This window comes from Eubalaena glacialis, chromosome 7 (assembly GCF_028564815.1).
Source record: "Eubalaena glacialis isolate mEubGla1 chromosome 7, mEubGla1.1.hap2.+ XY, whole genome shotgun sequence".
Classification (NCBI taxonomy): domain Eukaryota; kingdom Metazoa; phylum Chordata; class Mammalia; order Artiodactyla; family Balaenidae; genus Eubalaena; species Eubalaena glacialis.
The window spans coordinates 67,494,430-67,518,387 of record NC_083722.1 but is presented as its reverse complement, the minus strand read 5'-3'; the positions used below and the strand labels follow the sequence as shown (position 1 = coordinate 67,518,387).

General features: G+C 37.5%; 1 protein-coding gene across 5 annotated transcripts in view; it reads right to left on the bottom strand.

Moving 5' to 3' along the window:
• Positions 1-23,958, bottom strand: part of ULK4 (unc-51 like kinase 4) — a 529,164-nt gene that overhangs the window by 399,840 nt on the left and 105,366 nt on the right. For 4 of the 5 annotated variants that reach the window (XM_061195276.1, XM_061195278.1, XM_061195277.1 and 1 more), the window contains exon 21: positions 15,418-15,600. The exons of the other annotated variant lie outside the window; for it this stretch is intronic. In XM_061195276.1, coding sequence (XP_061051259.1) covers positions 15,418-15,600 — 183 coding nt within the window. The remainder of the gene's footprint in view (positions 1-15,417; positions 15,601-23,958) is intronic. 5 annotated transcript variants of the gene reach the window in all.

The following is a 23,958-nucleotide window of genomic DNA, read 5'->3' as shown; positions in this document are numbered from 1 at the left end:
AATATAAGTAGGCAGAAATATGGAATCGTACTGTTAGCAAGATGGCTACAGAGAGCAGGAACGTTAAGTTCCCTAGAGTCCTTGACAGAGGTAAGCACCTAGCAGTGACACTGTGTGTCCAACGTAGATGTAAACAGCTCAATTTTTTGCCGAAGTTCTTTTATATTGAGTGCTATATTGTCAGGCAGGAAGAGTTTACACAGCCAGGTATATGCTTCTATTTAAGGATGGAGATATATCTATACATCTATATAACTATTTATCTGTACCTCTGCATCAGGCTCACCTAGATCCTGAACCAAATAAACTAATTCATCAATTGGAGTAAAAAACAGAATCAACACCAAGGTGCCTTTGAGTAATAGATCTGTTTCCACCTTTCCAGTCGACAGTAGAAAGCCCATTTCCCCACAGTCAACTCCCAGTTCTAATTTATACACTGTGGTCCAAGGACCAAAACCACAAATCTGTTTCCCACACTAACATTGCTCCCACACATCCACGTGCCTAATTCCAAAACCATTCAAATACCCACTAGCCATGGACTTAAAAACTGTTCCAGATTATAGAAGACTAGAGAGTCATGATAACTGACTGCAATTCAAGATCTGGAAGTTTTGTTTCACGTCAAAGAACATTACTGGGACAACTGCAAAATCTGAAAACGGTCCAGATTAGCAATTTATGTTAAATAAATGTTAGCTTCTTGATTTTTAAATCGATGGCTTATTTTTTAGAGAATATTCAGTGAAGTAATTAGAGGTAAAGGAGCATCAGGTCTGTGACCTCATCTCAAATGGGTAGGAACACACACACACACACACACACACACACACACACACACACTCACTCACTCACTCACATGGTAAAAGATAGAAACTATAAAGCAAATAAGGTAAAACGTTAACATCTGGTAAATGTGGGTACAGGATATAGTGCAATTCTTTGTATTGCACATCCAACACTAAACTCGGCACCTACCCTAAGCGTGATAATCCTACTATGAGGGTCATCAATTCAGTAGTCAAACTTAGAAATCTGAGCACCCTCCTTGACTCTTCCTTCCTCTCTCAGGTGTCCAACTGATACCCAATTTCTATGAGAACAACACTCACACTGTCATTGCCCTATTTCAATGCATCCTTATATCTTTCTTGAATTACTGTAGCAGGCTTTGTCTAACTTTGCTTTCTTCCATCTATTCTACAAGTTGCAGCCACAGTGATCTTCCATAAGAGCAAATACATTATTTGCCTATAAAATATCCTCAGCAGTTGCTAAAACCCTTGAGAGAAGCTAAAATCCCTTATCACGGCATACAAGGCCCTTCATGATCTGGCTTTTTATTACCTTTCCAAAATCACTTATCGCACTACCACTCCTCTCATATACTCCCAACCGTCACCATGAGGAAATAAACCAAGGAAGAGGAGAACACAGGAAAGAGGCAAAGGGAATCCCAGGATGATTCCAGGGTGATAGCTACTATAACCAGGTACAGAGGCTGCCTATTCATAACAGAGTTGGTCAGAAGGCTCCAGGAGAGATCTCTTTAAGGAGAAAAAATTGACAGAATACCTGATGCATCTGAATGCAATTTGAAAACAAAAAGTGATGTAATAAAAGTTTGCTAAATGTTGATCTAACCAAAATTAATACACTGAGTTGTGTGTGGTGGTTCTGTCCTACTTGAAAATAAGCCCTAGACAAATCTAAGATTTAAAAAATAAACACCAAATGATAAAAAGATCTAGAAGATGCCATGGAAGATACAGATACATATTTATACATATTTAAAATCTCAGATTTGAGAAAATGTTCATAAATAATGTATTAGAAAGGAAGAAAAAAAGCATGAGAAACGTGAACACCAAAAAATGTTAAATTCTATATGGAAATAAAACACTATAAATGAACAAAAAAGAATTGCATGAACCAGGTAAGATAATTGTAGCACATTTTATGGATAAATTGCTAAATTTCTTGATATATAAATATCACTAACAACAACACAAAAAGAACTAAGGGAAATAAAAAAAAAACTAAGAGCCCTAGAAACAACTGAAACCTCTGATCTCTTCTACATGGAACATTATGCCAGAATAATTTAAGACATTTCAAAATGTACAGAACACAGGACGCAAATTTCATATAAAGCTATTCTAAGAAGGCAACAAAAAGTGAGAATTAAAGTACTTCAGCCAATGAAGAGTCTCCAACTCCACCCAAGCAAAACAAAAAAATGAAGCAGAGGTAATCTGTAATATAACAGCTCAATCAGAAGGAAGTATCATTAAACAAGCATTTACAGACATAAAAAAGGTCCAAAACAGTTAGTTATACAAGAAAAGAAAGTATAGACACTATGCCTTAGGAACACAGATGCAAAAAATCCTCAACAAAATATAAGTTGAATCCAGCAATATATTAAAAGTATAATACATTATACTCAAGTGGGATTTATCCCAGGAATTCAAGAGGTTTGATATGTGAAAATCAATCAGTGTAATTCACCACATTAATAGATTAAAAAAGGAAAACCACACAATCACATCAGTTGATAACAAAAAAGCATCTGACAAAATTCAATATCCACTCATGATAAAATCTCTCACCAAACGAGGAATAGAAGAGAACTTCCCCCATCTCAAAAACATCTAGAAAAAAACCTACAGCTAACTACTAAATGTTCAAAGGTTTGATGCTTCCTCCCACCCTGAAATTGGGAATTAAGCAAGGCTGTCCCATCATTCATAATTCAATATTTTGCTGAAAGTCATAGGCAGTGTACAATAAGGAGAGAAAAGTAAAAGGTATTCAGATTGGAATGGAAGAAATAGTCTCAGATATCAAGACAATATAGAAAAGCCCAAATAATCTACCAAAAAAAAAAAAAAACCCACTTCTGAACTAATAAGTGAGTTTTAGCAAGATCTGATATATTTGTATACACTGGAATTTGTACATTCCAGTCGTAATGAACTGGAAAACAAATTTTTTTAAAATAGCTACAACAACAAAAACAAAAGAAATATAGGTATAAACCTAAAAAAATATGCCAAGAATTTGTACACGGTAAACTACAAAACAGTAAGAAAAAAATTTTTAAGATATAAATAAAAGACATTTTCTGTTCATGTATTAAAAGACTCAAGATAGTTAATATATATATCAATTCTCCCCAAACTGACTCACAGATTTAATGCAATTCCAATCAAAATCCCAGCAGGATTTTTAGTAGATACAGACAAGCTAATTGTAAAATTTATATGTAAAGGCAAAGCAACTAGCATAAGCACAACGATTTGGGGGGAAAAAAGATGGGAGAATCACACAATGGTTTTAAGACATTTTAAAAACTACAGTAATCAAAACACTGTGGTATTGACAAAATGACAGACACACAGACTAAAGGGAAACAGTAGAGAGTTCAGAAATATTATAGTCAATTGATCTATGACAAAAGTACAAAGGCAATTTTGGAAAAAAGTTTTTGCTATAAACAACTGGATATCCACATGCAAAAAACTAAACTTCAACTCATACCTTGCACCATATACAAAAACTAACCCAAAATGGATCATAGAACTGAATGTAAAATGTAAAACCACAAAATCTTAATAAGAAACAGAGGAGAAAATCTTCATGACCTTAGGTTAGGAAGAATTCTTAGATATAAACCAAAATCGCAATCCATAAAAGAAATAATTGATGAACTCAACTTCATCAAACTTAGAATGTTTCCTCTGGAGAGGTGACTGTAAGAAAAGATAAGCCACATACTAGGAGAAAGTATTTGTTACCAGAATATATAAAGAACTCTCAAAACTCAACATTAAGAAAAGTATTTTTCAAGGACAAAATATTTAAACAGACATTTCACCAAAGAATGTACACAGATGTCAAATAAACACATGAAAGGATGTTCAATATCATAATCATTACAGTAACACAAATTAAGACACCACAACACATTTATTAGAATGACTAAAATTAAAAATGACAAGTACGTGGAGCAACTAGAATTCTACATACATTGCTTGTGGGAACGCAAAATGGCACAATCATTCTGGAAAATAGTTTGGCAGTTTCATAAAAATGCTAAACACAGGGACTTCCCTGGTGGCGCAGTGGTTAAGAATCCACCTGACAATGCAGGGAACATGGGTTCGAGCCCTGGTCCGGGAAGATCCCACATGCCGCGGAGCAACTAAGCCCGTGCACCACAACTACTGAGCCCTAGAGCCCGCAAGCCACAACTACTGAGCCCACGTGCCACAACTACTGAAGCCCGCGTGCCTAGAGCCCATGCTCTGTGACGAGAAGCCACTGCAATGAGAAGCCCATGCACTGCAATGAAGAGTAGCCCCCGCTCACCGCAGCTAGAGAAAGCTGCATGCAGCAACGAAGACCCAACGCAGCCAAAAAAAAAAAGTTAAACACATATCTATCATATATGCCCCAGCCACTGCATATCATTTCACTTAATGAAAACTTATGTTCACAGAAAAATCTACATGTAAAAGTTGATAGCAACATTACTCATAAGAGTCAAAAATTGGAAACAATCCTTAAGTCCCTGAACGGGTACATGGATAAATAAACTGTGGTATATCCACATAAAGGAATAGTACTCAGCGATCAAAAGGAATGAACTAACGGTACACACAACAATACGGAGGAATCTCAACTGCATGATGTTAAGTAAAAGAAACCAGTCTCAAAGATTACATACTATAGGATCCCACTCATATAACATTCTGGAAAAGGTAAAACCATATGGGCATCACTGAATGCCAGAGACTGGGATGGGACATGGTTTACCTAAAAAAGGGAGCAGCACAAGGTCATTCTTTGGGATGTTGGAATTGTTCTGTATCCTTCTTGTGGTGGTGACAAGAGTCTATGCATGTGTTAATCCTCGTACAACTACACTCCAAAAAAATACGAATTGCATAGTGTATAAATTTTATATATAAATCAATACATATACACACACAATCAGGCAAATTCAAGCAAAAACGAAAGCAGAAAGTTTGTTCCTGATATACAAAGAATTACATAATGATTTTTCCTGATATATAGGATAGAATTTAGGCCAAAAAGAAGTAAACAACAAACAACACTTTTTAATGCCAAAGGCCACCATTCACAACACATACACAACAGTATTGAATACAGTAATGAAGGTTATGCCTTACATAGTATAGTGAACACCTTTAAAAAGTGAAGACTACAGGAGATGGAAGAAGGAATAGAAGACTTAACCACACTACGCTCAGTCCAAGACTGTCAAGAGAACAAAAATAAGTAAGGATATAGAAGACCTAAATAACATAAGTAAAAGATTAGATAGTATGGATATGTATTAAAATTTAGACTCAAATAATAGAAAATGTATCTTTTTCTTAAATATGAAATGTTCCTTTAAGGTAACTACATAATAGGTGATAAAGAAAACCTTAATAGAATCCATGAAGTAAAAAATAATAACTGTAATGATCACAGTGCTGTAAAAGTAGAAAGTAATTTTTAAAAAATCAATAATCCAAAAGGCCTTTCTACCTGGAAAATTTTAAAACGCTCTATTAAACAATCCTTGAGTAAAGGAAAAATGCAAACCAAAATTGCAGAATTTTAAAAAATAATAGTAAAAACACTATATATAAGAATCTATAGGATACAATAAAGCAGTCATCAGAAGAAAATGTGACCTGCAAATACATTTGTAAATTAAAATGAAAGAAGTGTGTGAACTAAATTCCCAACACAAAAGGCTGAAAAAAGAACAAGGTAAAGCAAAATGAAGCAAAGGGAGAAAATAAAGATGCAAGCAGAAACTAACAAGGTAAAAGGAAAAAAAGGGAAATGATAAATCAAAATGCTGCCTTTGAAAAATATCAACAAAATAAAGCACTCACTAAATTAAGCAAGAAAAAGGGGAGACAGCAAAGATACACAAAAAGAAAAATTACCATTGCCTGACCTCAATTTAATTGTGTGAAAGTCAGCTATGTTATGTATACAAGTAGTTCATATTTTATTGCTGTATAATATTCCATGGTGTGAACACAGAAAAAGGTATATACCCATTTTACTCTTGGACATTTGGGTTGTTTGGAGTTTGGAACCACAAAGAGTAAAGCTGTTATGGACATTCTTATACGTGTCTTTTTGTAAACACATAAATATGTGTTCTGATTAAGAATGACAAAAATACAGAACAATTTAAGAAAGAACTTAAAAGAGAAACGTATGATTTACACAAAGAAAACTACAGATTGTTATGGAGCGATAAGAAAACGCTGGAAAAAATGAAGCAGCAGCTTAATATAGTGGTAAAGAACTTGTAATCTGGAGCCAAGAAACCTGAGTGCGAGTGCCACAGTGCTTGACAGAATAGCATGTCGGAGGTGATTACACACACACATTTCATAGGCTTGATATAATGACTGAAGGCGTTTGTCCAACTAGATACTAGAAAATATCATAAAGCATAAAGCTGCAAGAATTCCATTTTTGAAATTTGTATGGAAATACAAATAAAACAAAAGAAAGAGCAAAACATTCACAAGTATATTTAAGACTTCAACAAATAAAAAAGATAAAGGACAGACTATTCATCTAATGATATCCTTACTTTACTACCTTTACTAGAAAGACTCTCAACAGGTTGTGAAAATTTTAAATAATGGGGGAAAACAAACTTATGATACTACATATCTGTCAAAATAAATACGCAACCTTGGAAAGAGTATTTGAAATATTTGAAACTTTTTACAAAGAATCGATATCTTTAGGTATAAATAACTTTTACCAATATAACTTTTATGAACACTCTAGTGTAAAAAATTACAGAAATAAGCAAACGACTAATCAAAGGATTCTAAACTGCCTACAAGCAAATAAATCATGTACACTCACTGGTAGGCAAAGAAATGCAAATTTAGGAAGAATAAGAATCTGTTTTAAAATAAAGCAGACTAGCAAAGATGAGCTGGCATGCTCATGGGTAAATGGATAAATCTCAAATATAGTTCATATGAGAGTAAGTGTTCAACATTTCCTCTAGCTGGTAGCAAAGTGAGTTGTTACTTCTCCAAAGCCTTAAAAATGTTATTTTCTTCTGACACAGTTGTTCTATCTCAAGAATTTTAGCCTAACCAAGTGATGAACAAAAGAGCTTTGAGAAGAAGAATGCTCACGGTAGTACTGTTTATAAGACAAAAATAGAAACCACCTTAACATCCCAAAATAGGGAATTCGTTAAATCATAATTGTAGCAAAGATTGCATCTACCCATATCCAGCTTTACCTTCTTTCATTACAAACACTAATGATGCATGTGGGGAGGGCAGGTGGAGTAGGAAAGGGAAGTCACAGAAGTGACACTACATGATTTCCAAAGCCAGCTTTGAAAGGCCATGCGGCTTCTGCTTGGTTCTCTTGGGACACTCTCTCTTGGAACCCAGCCACTGTGCTGTCAGGAAGCCCAAGCAGCCTTTAGAGGCCCATGTGGAAAGCAACTGAGGCTCCCAGCCCACAGCCCAGTAGGGTTCCCAGGGAACAGCGAGCACCAACTTTCCAGTCATCTGAGTGAGCCTTCTGGAAAGTTTATTCTCCAGCTCCCACTCAATCCTTCCCAATCTTGCCCAAATTACAGATTGGTAAGCAAAATAAATTACTGCTCTTGTTTAAGCCACTACATTTTGAAGTAGTTACACAGCAAGAGATAAGTGAAATATAGCTTAAGCATATAACGAAAGAGGAAATTTTTCCAGGCGCAACAAAAGTTTCGTACAGCAACGGTCATAATTTTAAAACCACAGACATGTCACTAAGAAGTGATGATAAGGTCTACTGTATTTCTTATTGATGGAGTGTTATGCAGCCATTACTAACAATCTGGCAAAACTAAAATAATGCCTATTATTTTGAGTGAAACAAACTAGACAAACTGCAGCAAATACCTGAAGATAAAAGAAACTGCATACAAGATTTGTTTCTAACATAGTAATTCCAAGTCCCTTAGAAGATACAATATATTACAGACTCTAATTTTGGATCTAAACCTACAAGCATCTTGTGCCCTAAATAAATTCTCATTTAGTCATTTCAGAAAAACTAAATGAACAGTACTGACTGACTCCCTAAAACTAACTGCCCAGGGCACCATATTTAATCTTAAGCAACATGCACCAGACCTCTAGAACAGCATTAATCTTACAACACTGAGGAGGGAAGATTACAGGCTGCAGGCAAAGACTAGTGCCAAGGATGAATAATCAAAGCTACTTTAGAGAACCAAAAATGACCTCGGGTCACTTCAGTTTGCAATCCACTATGTATTCAGCTTTGATTTAAATTCATCTTGCCATTTGGCTCAACATAACTAAATTTTACACGTGGAGAAGAAAAAAAAAAAAGCAGAAGCTGTTTAGGTCTATAGCCCAAACCACAGAACAACGAGTTCATGTCCAACATTCAAATGGTTCTTGGCAGTGATTTCAGAATGGACATACCTACGTAATGTAAAGATGGTGTGATGAAACGTTCACAATGTGAGGAACTGGTCGAAATATATGAAGCTTCCATCATAAAGAAAATGATATCTTGATCAAAAGTAAGCAAAAGGATAAAAACCCCTCCAGTACATATGATAAGGACAAAATTATGAGATAAATAAAAAATAATGACGATGTAGAGAACGTCCAAGTTATTTATTTCTCAAGAGGTAAAACTGATCTGTTTCAATCAACTGTCACAGGTGAAAATCAATGAGCACAGCCTGGCCATCAAATGCTAATAGCCTCAAAAAAAAAAAAAAAAAAGAGAAATCATGTGGATAATACACTGACACGATTTTCCCATTTAATGTCGATGGAAGTGAAAAATGTACTGATTAAATCTAAAATTGTTTTTGGTTTACACTTTCCTTAAAGAAGTTTAGCCAAGTAGCTTAGTAAAATGTTTCTTATAGAACACATTTATTAACGTAGACAAAAAAGTGTCAATACAAACTCATGTTATTAATATGCATAAACTAATTACCATATTTTAAATTAGCAACCATTGAGTCAGGATGCCTAGTGACTTTGTGAGGAAAATAAACCTGAACTGACTTAGCTTTCAAATTTTTCAAAGTTTTATATGCATGAAATTTCATAGTGATCTTCCATAGTACTTCCAAACAACATAAGCAATCTGCACCTTCTGGCTTATTATTAATCACTGTTGTGCTACTCGGTCAAAACATGAAACCTGAAGCAACAGCTTCAGTCAAACTAGACTGCTAAAATAAAAATGGACAGCAGCTCCTGTCAAAATTAGCAAGGAAGACAAAAATTAGAAAGGCAGTATCCATAGTCAGTAACACCCAGAAGGAAATCATCTTACCAACGAGCATGAACAAACCCACCTGTGAAACACGGTATGACTTTAAAAAGTAATGTTTAAATTGTTAAGTGACCCCAAAGCATATGAAGTGCAATGTATGCATCACTGATTATGCAGTTACAAAGTACATTCAAGGTCACATACCTCAAAAAAAAAAAAAAAAACTGAGGCAGATGTTTGAATCCATGTAACTTGTAAACAAGTTGATGTGAGTATACTACGCTCAATTAATTGAAATATAGCAGAGTAGGGTTCCCGGGGTTTTATATATTTTCAATTTTCTAACATCAAGAATTGGGCACTGGGTTGTTTTGTTTGTTTTTAATTTTTATTTTAATTAATTTATTTATTTATTTATTTTTGGTTGCATTGGGTCTTCGTTGCTGCACGGCTTTCTCTAGTTGCAGCGATCGGGGGCTACTCTTCGTTGCAGTGCGTGGGCTTCTCGTTGTGGTGGCTTCTCTTGTTGCAGAGCTCGGGCTCTAGGTGTACAGGCTTCAGTAGTTGCGGCTCGCGGGCTCAGTAGTTGTGGCTCGCGGGCTCTAGAGCACAGGCTCAGTAGCTGTGGCACACGGGCTTAGTTGCTCTGCGGCATGTGGGATCTTCCCAGACCAGGGATCGAACCCATGTCCCCTGCATTGGCAGGTGGATTCTTAATCACTGCGCCACCAGGGAAGTCCCACATTACTTGGTCTTCTTAACTTATTCAAACATTTCTTGGTTGTCTAAAGCTCATTCTCTGACAGATTCCTCAGGAAGAGCTGATGGGAACTGATCTCTTCCATGTTCATACATCTACCTGTGGTCTCTGTAACAGAACACCCAAGATACTGAATATAAAATCCTTGATGAGAGACTCTGGGAGGAGCAGCTAAGATAGTGCTTAATTTTACTTAAAAGTTTATCCTAAAGGAATAATTACAGATGTCCATGTGAAAGGATTTAGCCATAAGAATGTTCTCCCTGGCAAAAAAAAAAGGAAATTTTAAAATGTGCAGTAGTGAACTGCTGGAATGCACTGGGATACCTTCACATGATGGAACGTCATAACACTTTAAAAACAATATTGAAGAGTTATACTGAGTTAGACACACATTCCCAACATCACTGAATAGGAAAAATATGAACAAACAGTATACAACTGATCCAATTACTGTAAAAAGATTCTAATAGCATGTGTATGTGGCAGCAGGGAGAAGGAAATTCGTGAATGTCTGTGTATGTGTACACATATATGCACAATAAATATGAATTTGAAAGATATATATCAAAATTTTTGAAGAGATTATTCTGGGATGGTTAAGCAGTTTATTTTAGTCTTCTGTATTCTATATCTCAAATATTCTGGATTTTCAATACTAAACTAAAATTCATAAAAGTTATAAACATAATCTGATAAAAATAAATTAAAATGGCATTAGCTACGTTAAGTTTCCAGATATTATAATTAAGGGAAATTGCAATGACCTCATCCAATACCTGTCTTCCTAGTAAAACAGCAGCAAACACCTTTATGCACTCCCAAACTCCTCCAGCCCCAGATCTTCAAGATCGAATATTTGTAGGACACATTAAGAGCTTGGAAGAATCAGAAAAACAAAACTACAAAGTGAACCAGAAATTTTTTTTTAAAATCAGTTTACAGGGCAAAGATTAGTAAATAAACTCACACCTAACTTACAAGGTTTTCTCTTATGCCTGGTCAGGCCTTCCAGAAGCTTCTCGCTGAGAGTCATTCAAGTATCTGAATTGTGAAAAGGTTATCAATTCCCTACATCTAGTGATGATGCAAGAATTACTTACAAAGTACCATCTACCACGGGTTCAGAAAGTATCCTATTAAGAGTTTCATTTGTTTTTTCTTTTTTAAAAACAGGGTGGAAAAACAGTTTGTCACTTTTTGTTTTGCCCAATTTTCCTATTTACTTGAATATGCGGAACACATGATTTGTAACTCAAGAGAGTTCCCTTGTCACCATGGCTGTGAACACTTTTCACACCATTACAAGTAAATGGTACTCTCATCATCTACCTTTCTAGAGAACAATTTAGCATTGTTTATGCACAGCCTTCTAAGTGTGCATAACACCTGTGGTAATCTGCAAGCAGCAGACACAAAGTTGTATGTAAACAGGATGCTCACTGCATCAGGGTGAGTGCAAACCAAAAAGTCAGAGGCAAACAGGTCAACAGTGGGAGAAGGGTTAAATTACCATAGTGGCACAAAATGAAAAATTATATAGTAATTTTTTAAATGTTCTTACGGTATATTTAATGACATATTCATGAAAATGATAAATCGACACATTTTTATCGTAATTTAATAAATGTATGCATAAAATTCATAGACATATGGACCAAAGACTAAGAAGAGATAAACCCACATGGCAATGGTAATTAGCTCTAGGTAGTGAGATTACAGTCTATTTTGTTTTCTTCTTTAGGTTCTTCTAAATTTTCTGCAGTAAATAGTAATTTCTCTTATTTAAAAGGAATGGCATGGACCTCTTTTGGGGACTGAATTTCAACAACAAAAAAATATCACCATATAGAGGCATCAATCCCCCAAAAAGAACAGGTGCAGTTCTTTCTCCCTGTCCAGCAGGAAGCAGTAAGCCTGGTATTTGTTCCTGGGTCCCTTCCTCTTCCACTCATTCTAGCCCATTAACAACCAAGCACTTGAAAAAAAACACAATTAGCAATACTAAGATTGGTAAACCTGCCCCTAAAACACACACCTATATACAAATATTTGTACTTTTCTTTAAGTAAAAATAAAACAATGGCCATTGTGTCGAAACCCCTAAGGCAGGCCAGTATCACAGCCGTACATGAGCTGGGTCTTCTTCCACCGCCCAGTCTCTTTCTATGTCCCCTCCTCGCTGCTCACTGCGTTCAGCACTGCTGGCCTTCCTTCTCCTCCCGGGTCTCCCCATGACCCCTCACACCTCAGGGAAGCTGAACTACAAAGTTCTTCCTGCAGAGGTTCACACAGCACACTCCTTCTTGTCACTGAGGGCTCAGCTGGAACATCACCTCCTCAGAGAGGCCCTCCCTGACTTCCCTCCCAGCAAATGGTGTCTGGCTCCACTCCCTGCACACTTCCCCTTGCAAGACACTCTATCAGCATCATCCTGTGCAATGCTCTTCAGGGCACTAACACTATCCGAAATTATTCTGTTTCCTTATTTATTGCCTGGCCTGAGCATCAGCTTTAGCATTTATAAACTCCATGAACTTGACAAAATCGCTCAACACACTAAGTCTCATTAGAGAATAACCCAGGGTTATAAGTCACTAAGTGTCTGGCCTATAATAAATGTTCACTATAATGGTAAATTGTTTTAATTAAAAACAACAGAACCTTACCTTTTTTTTTTTTTTTTTTTTTTTAGAACCTTACCTTTTAAATGACAATTCACTGTATATTACTGAGTGGCCATAGATACATTTTAAAGATTATAGGACAAGACAGAAAAGATGCAGAATGGTTAGAGGCCTCAGCACCTGAGGATCAATATATCAATGAGTTTGCTGGGTTTTCTCTCTGCCTCATACATCCCAGATTGGGTGCTGGATAATCCAGGAGCCAAACAGCACACAAACACAAATACACAGGAAAAATCAGCTCTCCCACGCCAAAGGATCAGGAAAGGGGCAGCGTGGAAAGACCAAAAACATTAAGACAATAGCTACTGTACTCTAGCCAAACACCATGGAAAGACAATGGCCCCTTCAGCAAAGGGCAAGAGGAAAGACTAGCCTCCTACCCTCACATGGCCATAACAAGGCACCCCAACACTCTTCCCTGCCAGGGAAATAGAAAGGATCAAGAGAAGGCTGGGACTTTCATCCCAACCTAGCAATAACAAGGCCCCCTGGCCCCAACCACGGTATCAGTAGAGATACTGATGGGACGCCTGGACCTCCACCCATTTATAGCAGTAATGATGTTCCCCTCCTTCTTTCTGCTGGGATGGCATCAGAGGAGGCAAGTGGGAAGGCTTCACCTTTACCACCTTCCACCAGGAATGGGGCGCCCACCCCTACCCAACCAGTGCCAGTGGAGGAATAATGAGGAGCCCGTCCTCCTACCAGCCAGGGGGGCATCAGAAGAAGCCTAGTGGAAAGCCTGGGTTCCCACCCTTGCCCAGCAGTAAGGAGGGGCTCTACCACACCCCTGGGGTGTCAACAGAAGTCCACAGGGGAACCTGGACTTTCACCCCAACCTGGAAGGAACAAAGCATCACCATCCTTCCTCGGCCAGTTCAGTGTCAGAGGAGGCCTACTAAAACAGAAGACTTAAATAAAATCCAGAGTCTTAAAACATAACACCCAAAGTATACAATGGATATAGAGCTTCTGTTTAACAAGTTGACAGAGTTTTGGAGCTCTGTTTCACAACAATGTGAATCTACTTAACACTCCTAACTGTACACTTAAGAATGGTTAATGGTAAATTTTATGTTTTTTACCACAACTTAAAAAAAATTTTTAAGTGCCAATATTAGTTAAAATCAAAAGATTATTTCTCATTTAATACATGTAATTATTCAATCATTTATTTAAGATACATGGAATATTAAACATTATAAAACAATTACAAAATCATATTAATTAGTGCATATTATTTTACCACCTTTGTGAAATACCTTAAACTCAATAAAACCAAGAAAAATAAAACTCTCAGCCTCTCTTACCACAATTTACACAGCAAAACTACTCAAGTGGTACTTTTTCTAATACAATGACTTGGAAAATTTAATAGCAAAAAATTAGATACACAAACTATACTTTCTCTGAGGCTCAAATTTCTTCACAGAATTAAATCAGATTAATTAAAGGCAAAAAGTGGATTGCTTTCTATTTTGACTTTCAAGATCAAGTTTACTATGTAAGCCTGACAATTATTAATTACTGAAATTTTTAGTTTTATAAAAAACCAAATTTAACGTGTTGCATTTCATGCAGGAGAAACATGGCAAACACTATATTTAAGTGGCCCCATTCCACACTTCCTAGCAGTGTTACCTTCACCATGTTGTACAAAACTCCAATTTGACAGTTATCTCCCCTCAGAAAAAGGGTAATTGGTCCAATAAGTATAAAGAATACTGCATACTACATTACCCTCATGAAGATTCATAATACACATGAGCACACGAAAAACTGGAAAAGGTTGTACAACTGGAAATATGTCTGACTCATTGCTTTCCAAATGTGTATATAACCATGGTCCACTTTTTTCACCTGTTAACACCTCACTGAACACTAATGTTCAAGGGCAGGGCTTCTCCAACCATAAAGTTCCAACAAATCCTTGAGAGACCTCATTAAAATGTCAATTCTGATTCAGCAGGTGTGGGTGGGGCCTGAGGGTCTGCGTATCCAACATGCTTCCAGGTGATACAATGTTTCTGGTCCAGGGATCACTGCTTAGCAGGTGCTAGAGAAGACACTTTGAGGAAAGCTACTACAGAGACTTCTTTGTAACTATGTAGTTTTCTGATAGGAATTGAATACTTACAAACTCTACACTCCATAAAATAAAGGAATATCAAAGGATTGGAAGGAGACTAAGTTAAAAACAAGAGAAAGGGAGCTCTGAAGGTTATGCGTACTGGCAGGGTATTAGGACAAGGAAAGGAATGAAAATGAGTCAGGGTAAGCAGAGAATATAAAGGGACCCCTCCTTAAGGCAGGCAAGGGATATGGGAAAAGAGATGAGGGCTGAGGACAAGGAGGCATAAGAAATATTAGCATGTAGGAAGGACTCATAAATTTTCTAACTTTTCATTACTAAAATGGGACAAGCGGGTAGAGCCACTTACCAGATTTCTATTTTAATCACTAAAAGACTCTTATAACATCTTCAGATGAATGGGCTGTGGTACAGAGGTTTGGCAAAGTTCAAAAGGCCCCTTGAGATGAAAAATAAATTCTACAGAGATACATTGCTTATTGAGCCACTAAAACTGTAGGAGAACACAACAATTTTCAAAGTAGAATAATAGGTCAAACCTTTTCTTGGATTAGCCTCTGAAGATGAATCCCACAGGACAGCATAGCACTGAATAAGGTCAACAAGTACTGCTGGACTCTGCAGATGGCAGAGGCCAGGGAGTTTATTACTGAGGTCAGTCCCACCTTCTCAATAACATTCTGGAAGGCAGTAGGAGAATGGCGAGTGATTCTACATAAGGCCTGCAGGAACAGAAGAACAGATCCATCAGACTACTCCAAGCCCATGAACCAGTCCCCTGAAAGAGAACAAATACTTCTGTGGAAAGGAGTAGAAGGTGTTTACCTTGTTCCTTCATTACTTACCTTGGCATAAGAAATTTGGACAATTTCAACACATGTAAAATTAAAACAATAATCCAGCTACCAATAAATATTTAAGTTGCTGTAAAACATTAGAAACTCTTACAATGATCATATGCATTATGAGTTAACTAAAATGATAAAATAATTCATAAGTCTACACAGAAAAACTTTAATAAAAAACATTAAGATAAGCTTTCTTTGTGCAGAAACTAAGCTCAGGGTTGAAAAAATAGTCATAAAAGTAAGTGTTTATTGTTTAGTATGTGAAAAACATGATCTGAGAATATCTGAAGACTACCTCATTTAATCCTTCCAAAAAACATATATGAAAGGTATTATTATTAACCCCATTTTATAGGTAATAAAACTAAGGCACAGAATATTTAAGTAACTTGCTCAAATGCATATAGCTAGTAAATGGCAAAGCTAGAATTCAAACCAAGGTAATCAGACCCCTGAGCTACTCCTCAATTGCTCATAGACTATCAAAGATGAAACTTCAAATTAATAAACTAATAGAATTTAATGTGTTGTAATAGAAATGGGGTCAATTACACTTGGAAAGGCAGGAAAAGCAAGTCAACAAAAGCTACATAAGGAAAATGATAATTGAGTCGGCTTTTGAAGGTGAGTGGGAAAGTAAGTAAAGAAAATTCTAGCCAAAGAGAAGAGGACAAGTATTCACATGGAGACACGAAGAGCAGAGCAGGTTCTCGGAAGGGAAATTTGTCTGATGCATCTCTCAGGTGAAGGACAGACAGAGATAGTAGTAAAGAAGGGAAAATGATGACCCATCTATTGAAGAGATTGTCTTTTCCCCACTGTATATTCTTACCTCCTTTGTTGAAGATTGATTGACCATAGGTGCATAGGTTTATTTCCAGGCTCTCTACTCTGTTCCATTGATCTATGTGTCTGTTTTTTGTGCCAGTACCATACTGTTTTGATTACTGTAGCTTTGTAGTATAGTCTGAAGCCTGGGAGGGTGGTACCACCAGCTTCATTCCTTTTTCTCAAGATTGCTTTGGCAATTAGGGATCTTTTGTGGTTCCACACGAATTTTAGGATTATTTGTTCTAATTCTGTGAAAAATGTTGTATTTTGATAGGAATTGCATTAGATCTAATAGATTGCTTTAGACAGTATGGCCATTTTGATAATATTAATTCTTCCAATCCAAGAGCATGGGATACCTTTCCATTTCTTTGAATCATCTTCAATTTCCTTCATCAGTGTTTATAGTTTTCAGAGTATAGGTCTTTCACCTCCGTGGTTAAGTTTATTCCTAGATATTTTAGTATTTTTGATGTGATTTTATTTTATATTTTAATTTTAATTTTTTGGCCACATGACATGCAGGATCTTAGTTCCCCGACCAGGGATCACACCTGCATCCGCTGCAGTGGAAGCTTGGAGTCTCAACCACTAGACCACCAAGGAAGTCCCTTGATGTGATTTTAAAAGGGATTTTTTTTTAAATTTCTCTTTCTGATAGTTCATTATTAGTGTATAGAAAAGCAACAAATTTCTGTATATTAATTTTGTATCCTGAATCTTTACTGAATTCACTTATTACTTCTAATAGTTTTCTGGTGAAGACTTTATGTTTTTCTATGTAAAGTAGCATGTCATCTGCAAATAGTGACAATTTACTTCTTCCCTTCCAATTTAGATGATGCCTTTTATTTATTTTTCTTGCCTGATTGCTATGGCTAGGACCTCCAATACAGTGCTAAATAGAGGTGGTGAGAGTGAACATCCTTGTCTTATTTCTGAATTTAGAGGAAAAGCTTTCAGCTTTTCACCACTGGGTATAATGGTAGTGTGGATTTGTCATAAATGGCCTTTATAATGTTGAGATATGTTCCCTCTATACCCACTTTAATGAAAGTTTTTAGCATGAAGGGATGCTGAATTTTGTTGAATGCTTTTTCTGCATCTATTGAGATTATCGTGTGATTTTTATTCTTCCTTTTGTTAATGTGGTGCACCTTACTGACTGATTTGCAAATGTTGAACCATCCTTGCATCCCTAGAATAAATCCAACTTGATTACGGTGTATGATCCTTTTTATATACTGTTGGATTTGTTCTGCGAATATTTTGTTGAGAATTTCTGCATCTCTATTCATCAAAGGTATTGGCCTGTTATTTTTTGTAGTGTTTTTGTCTGATTTTGGTATCAGGCTAATGTTGGCCTCACACCTGTCAGAATGTCTATCATCAAAATGTCTACGGGACTTCCCTGGTGGCGCAGTGATTAAGAATCCACCTGCCAATGCAGGGGACACAAGTTCGAGCCCTGGTCCGGGAAGATCCCACATGCCATGGAGCAACTAAGCCCATGCGCCACAACTGCTGAGCCTGTGCTCTAGGGCCCTCAGGCCACAACTACTGAGCCCGTGTGCCACAATTACTGAAGCCCGCGCACCCTAGAGCCCGTGCTCTGCAACAAGAGAAGCTACCGCAATGAGAAGTCCGCACACCACAACGAAGAGTAGGCCCCACTCGCCACAACTAGAGAAAGCCTGTGCGCAGCAACGAAGACCCAACGCAGCCAAAGAAATAATTTTAAAAAAAGGTCTACAAATAACAAATGTTGGAGAAGATGTGGAGAAAAGGGATCCCTTGTACACTATTGGTGGAAATGTAAATTGGTGCATCTGCTATGGATGTTCCTCAAAACTCTAAAAACAGAACTACCACATGACTCAGCAACTCCACTCCTGGGTATATATCTAGAAAAAAGTGAGAACACTAATTCGAAAACATAGGTGCACCCCAATGTTCACAGCAGCACTATTTACAATACCCAAGATATGAAAGAAACCCAAACAACAGATGAGTGGATAAAGAATATGTAGTACATATATACACAATGGAATATTACTCAGCCATAAAAAAGAAGGAAATTCTGCCATTTGCAGCAATGTGGATGGACCTAGAGAATATTATGCTTAGTGAAATAAATCAGACAAAGACAAATACTGTATGATATGACTTACATGTGGAATTTTTAAAAGTAATACAAACAAATGTGTATAGGAAAACAGAAACAGATTCACAGATACTGAAAACAAACTAGTGGTTACCAGAGGGGAGAGAAAAAGGGGAAGGGGCAAGTCATGGGTATGGGATTAAGAGATACAAACTTATGTATAAAATAGATAAGCAATAAGGATACTGGGTATAGCACAGGAAATTATAGCGTCATCTTGTAATAGCATTTAATGGAGTATAATCTGTAAAAATACTGAATCACTATGCTGTACACCTAAAACTAATATAATATTGTAAATCAATCATATTTCAATTAAGAAAACAGATTTATTTCGTTATTTCAGTCAGTATTATTTCAAAGATTATTCAATCCCTGGATTAAAAGAAATAAGAGCAGTCTAAATGGAGCCCCTAAAGATCATGCTACAATTAGAATTTTTCAAGGATATTTAGGGGTCGCCCTTAAACTGGCTTCAAGACAGTGAACAGTAAGTCTCATTAGCACTGTAACAATTCTTAGAGAGGCTTTCACAGCAAAAACTGACTTCCTATTGATATAAAATCCCTACGCAATCATAATGGGGATGTTTCTTGATACAAGATTTGTCCAGACTGCTTCTAAGTGTATTCAAAGCAATATGAGGGCAACTGGAAGTTCTCCTCTTCAGAAAGCTGCTCAAAAGCCTAACCTATCTTCCATTTTGAAAAGCTCATGCAGGAAATAACTATTAACCCATCACTTCTGGATATCAAACACAGTTGAAAGCTCACAGAAGCTTAAGAGCACATGAGGGCTTGTGTTCTCCAAATCAAAAAAAAAAATCAAATCTCAAGATAGATCTTCAGTGATTAGGTTTTCAAATACTTAATAAAATAGAGCTTGAGACTACATTTTAAAACTGGAAAGAACACTTGCAGTTCAAAATTCACTTCAAAATTTGCCTCCAAAAGGACATTGTGTTACCTCCAGAATTTTTGACCACCTATTTATTAAAAGCAATGTCTAAGAAAGAGACTAATTCAAAACTGAAGGCTGCATATCTATTAGAAACATTAACACAATCACCATGGAATAAGTTTAAGAACCATTTCTTTTCTGTCTTGTGAATGATTTTTTCATGTCGTATGAAAATTACCTTGGGAACTTCTTCAAACTAGACACACTCTCATCTGACCTCTGAGATCTTAAGACACATCAGGACAGGGGCAGGGGGTGGAGAGAGAGGAGGAAGCAGTCAGTGTTGTTGAAAAGCTCCCCTCCAACCCCAGTGAGAACCACTGCCCCGAAAAACTCTTCACTTTGTCACCCTTCCTCTCAGCACTTCAGTAATTATAATTAGCCCAGTAACCTCCCTCCTAGGAGCCATTCTACTCAGTCTAACTCTAAAGGTTTCTCTGGTTCCCACTGTGGCTCATACAGAGATTCCCTGTAATCCTAATAATTCTAGGAATCCTTTTATGCATTCAATACATTTCCCAAGTCAGGTCCGCTCCCTTCAACAACTAATCCCTAAGCAACAGATGCCACCACTCCTGAGCGGGAAGGATTAATTAGCCATCTTTCACTCCAAGCCAGGCCAGTGTTTTTCAAGAGCTCCAAGGTCTAGGGCAGTGGTTCTCGAACTTCAGCAGGCATTAGAAGCGCCTGGAGGCTTGTTAGAATGCAGATTACTGGGCCTCTCCCCGCAGAGATTCTGAGTCAGGTCTGGGTCAGGGTCCAGAAACCTGTGTTTCTAACAAGATCCCAGGTGATATTAATGCTGCTTATCTGCATCACACTGGTACAGGGGGACTCTATGGGGCCAAGAGATGACTAGGAGAAATGGGTCAGAAAATCAGTGACACAGGCAGTAGGCACAGACTGTTACAAGCGGAACAAGGAGCAAGTTGGTGACTCAGCGCCGATGACAGCATCCTCCAGCCTTGCTCTTGCATCCATCAAGTCAACGGATATCCACCGGGCACCTACCACATGTGCTCAGGAGGGAACAATGGCAACAGGGTCCCTACCTTCCTAGAACTGACCTCCTAACAGGATGTATGATGATGTGCATACATCGGGTGCATAAATACAGCTGTGTTCACTGCTATGACGGAAAATACAAAGAGACACGAGGGGCAAGGAACATCCTAATGAAAGAGGTAACATTTAAAGTGAGAACTGAAAGATGAAGAATCGGCCATGTGAAAAGCCAGAGGAAGGCATCCTGGGCACAGGGAATAGCAAGGGAAAAGTCTTGAGGCCGAAAAGCGCTTGGAAATTCTTGAAAATATCAGAACATGTGTGTCACTGAAGCACAGTAAGTGAGGGAATGAGTGTTAGGAGATGTGACAAAAGAGGTAGGCAGGAGCAAAAATCACCCAACGTCTTGAAAGTCATGTGAAGAATTCTGATCTTTATCACCAAATGGGTACGTTAACCTCCAGAGCACATTCCTGAGAGGTCGTTATCAGAAAAGAAACCAAAAAAGAAGTTCAGCTCTGTAAGGCATGCTGGGGAAAATGCAACTGTCATCCCTCTAGGAATCTGTGTAAAGTGTCTTCAGGATGCGTATTTTCAGTTTCTATATCCTCAATCTTTAATGAATCTTCTTAAGGCAGGTGAAATTTTCTTAAGATTATGATGTTAGAATAACTTTGTTTTAGGATCCCCAAACAATGATCTCATACTGTATTCCCCATTCTATTATTAGCAGGACCTTTGTGGCCTATTTCCCCTTGTATCCCAAGTAACGAAGAACGTTTAATGTTATCAACCTCCTGCCCTCCACTCATGACGTGAGACAAGAGGCTCCATCTCAACCTTTGCAGGAAAAGCCCAAACCTGCAACTAAAGACCTGGCTTCAAACTGATAGAAAGATGAACAAAACACAGTCCTGGCTTTCCAGGAGTTTACAATCTATAAGGGATTATAGTAAAATAAGCTAGCATCACTAATTTACTCCACAAAATGTGCTAATTGCTTTAAACATTAAATTTTATCCTAAAACTCAAAGCACTTGCCAATTCTTAACTTCTACCTAGTACTCTGTAGTATTTCTCTAGTATTATCATCCTTTAAAAAACATTTTTAAGATGTTGAAAAGTTTTAGCAGAGCAGTAAGAAGAGGAGATGTGATTTTATAAAGTTCACCCTGTATGGAAAATGGAATTAGTGGAGAAGCAAACTGGCCGTGGGAGACCAGTTAAGGCCACTCCACTGGTCTCGGTGAGAGACGGTGGTGGCCTGGATTATAGAGGCAGCAGCAGAGCTGCAGAGAGAGGCAGACAGATCTGAGCAGTATCTATGAATTAGAATCAGAGGACAGGTCGACTGGCTGGATGTAAACATCGAAGGGGAAGGAATTAGGGAAGATAAAGCATCAAAAATGATACCTAACCCTTTGTTTTCCTTAGTCTATCTTCCCTTACCTTCCCCTCCCAAGGGCAATACAGCAGGTTCTGAGGAAAGAGGTCAGAGGGGAATGGGAGCACTGAGCACAAGTGGCTCAGGACACAGAGTGGCAGTGACACGGGAGAAAGAGAATGACACAGAAGCAGCGGCCAGAGTGGATGGAGTCTTACGCTGAATAAATAAATTAACTGAATGAACAGATCAGTAAATATACTGAGAATAACTGAAAGCAGGTTTCTGTATGAGATTAGATTTACAAACACAGAAAATGGGAAGGCTAAAAAGAATCCTAAGTATGGGATTAATATTGGAAGTATCAATATGAATGCATGAGTTTTGTTCCAAATACCCACAATGATAGATATAAGAACAATTCTATATGCATGCGTATGTATGAGTACATATATTTTTTTCTAGCTCTGAATACTAAGAAGGACTGAAAACAATAACACCCCGTAGCAATAAGCACAGCACCTAGATCGTGGTTTCTAAATACCAAAGGTCCCTTGGAGAAATGATTGGTTCCAGGGCTGGCAGAGCAAGTACAAAAGTAGCCCAGAAACTGCATGGTGTCAGAAAGTAAGGAAGTGATCAATGATAGAAATAGGTCAATGGGGGCTTCCCTGGTGGCACAGTGGTTAAAAATCCACCTGCCAATGAAGAGAACATGGGTTCGAGCCCTGGTCCAGGAAGATCCCACATGCCGTGGAGCAACTAAGCCCGTGTGCCACAACTACTGAGCCTGTACGCCACAACTACTGAAGCCTGTGTGCCCAGAGCCCGTGCTCCACAACAAGAGAAGCCACCTCAATAAGAAGCCTGCGCACCGCAATGAAGAGTAGCCCGTGCTGGCCGCAACTAGAGAAACCCCGCACGCAGCAACGAAGACCCAATGCAGCAAAAATAAAATAAATAAATAAATTTATTAAAAAAAAAAAAAAAGAAATAGGTCAATGGGACACAAAAGCCAGCTTGTAGGGCTTCTAGGATGATCTGAGCATCCAAACAATAAATAATAATAGTGGTAATAGTAGTATCACATTACAATTCATTGAATAAAATAGGTACCCATGATCCTAAGGATATAAATACACACATACATGTGGGAGAAGGGAAAGAGCGTCTTTAAAATAGAATTCCAACCAATACCAAAGGCTTGTTTTTGTACAGCTCATGAGAACAATGTACAATGGTTTTTACATTTTTAAAGTGTTAAAGAAAACAAACAAAACAAAGAGAACATGGAACACAGACCATATGGGGCCATCAAAGCCCAAGATACATATCATCTGGCCCTTTATAGAAAGTATTTGCCAATCTCTGATATAAAAGGAATGAAACAGATGGTCATCATATGGCAACCATCACAGAGGCATATGCTACAGGTAAGGGTCCTCAATGATGTTAAGGAGGTTTAATGGGAAAACACTAGATAGACCCAGGTTGAGCTTTGCCCTAAAAAATACAAGCCCTGCATCCTTTAAACTTGTAAATGACATGAAGTTCCCAGAAATACTGGGGAATTGTTTCAAATTGAAGGAGACTAAAGAAATATGAAAACAATATATAACATATGATACTGAACATGATCCTGGAGCAGAAAAGAAGAGACATTTTGGAGGAAATCGGAAAAATTACAATGAAAAATTAGTAAATTAGACGAACACTAAGAACAAAATATAAGAAGCTCAAGATGAAAGAGTGAAGCTTAATGTGTCAAATGAAGAAAGAGCTAGAAGGTATGAGACTTTGGTGGGAACAACCGGAAAAAAACTCTGCCAAGAAAAGAAACCATGCTGAGCATAAAAATGAAAATGATAATATAAACCCAATTAAAGCA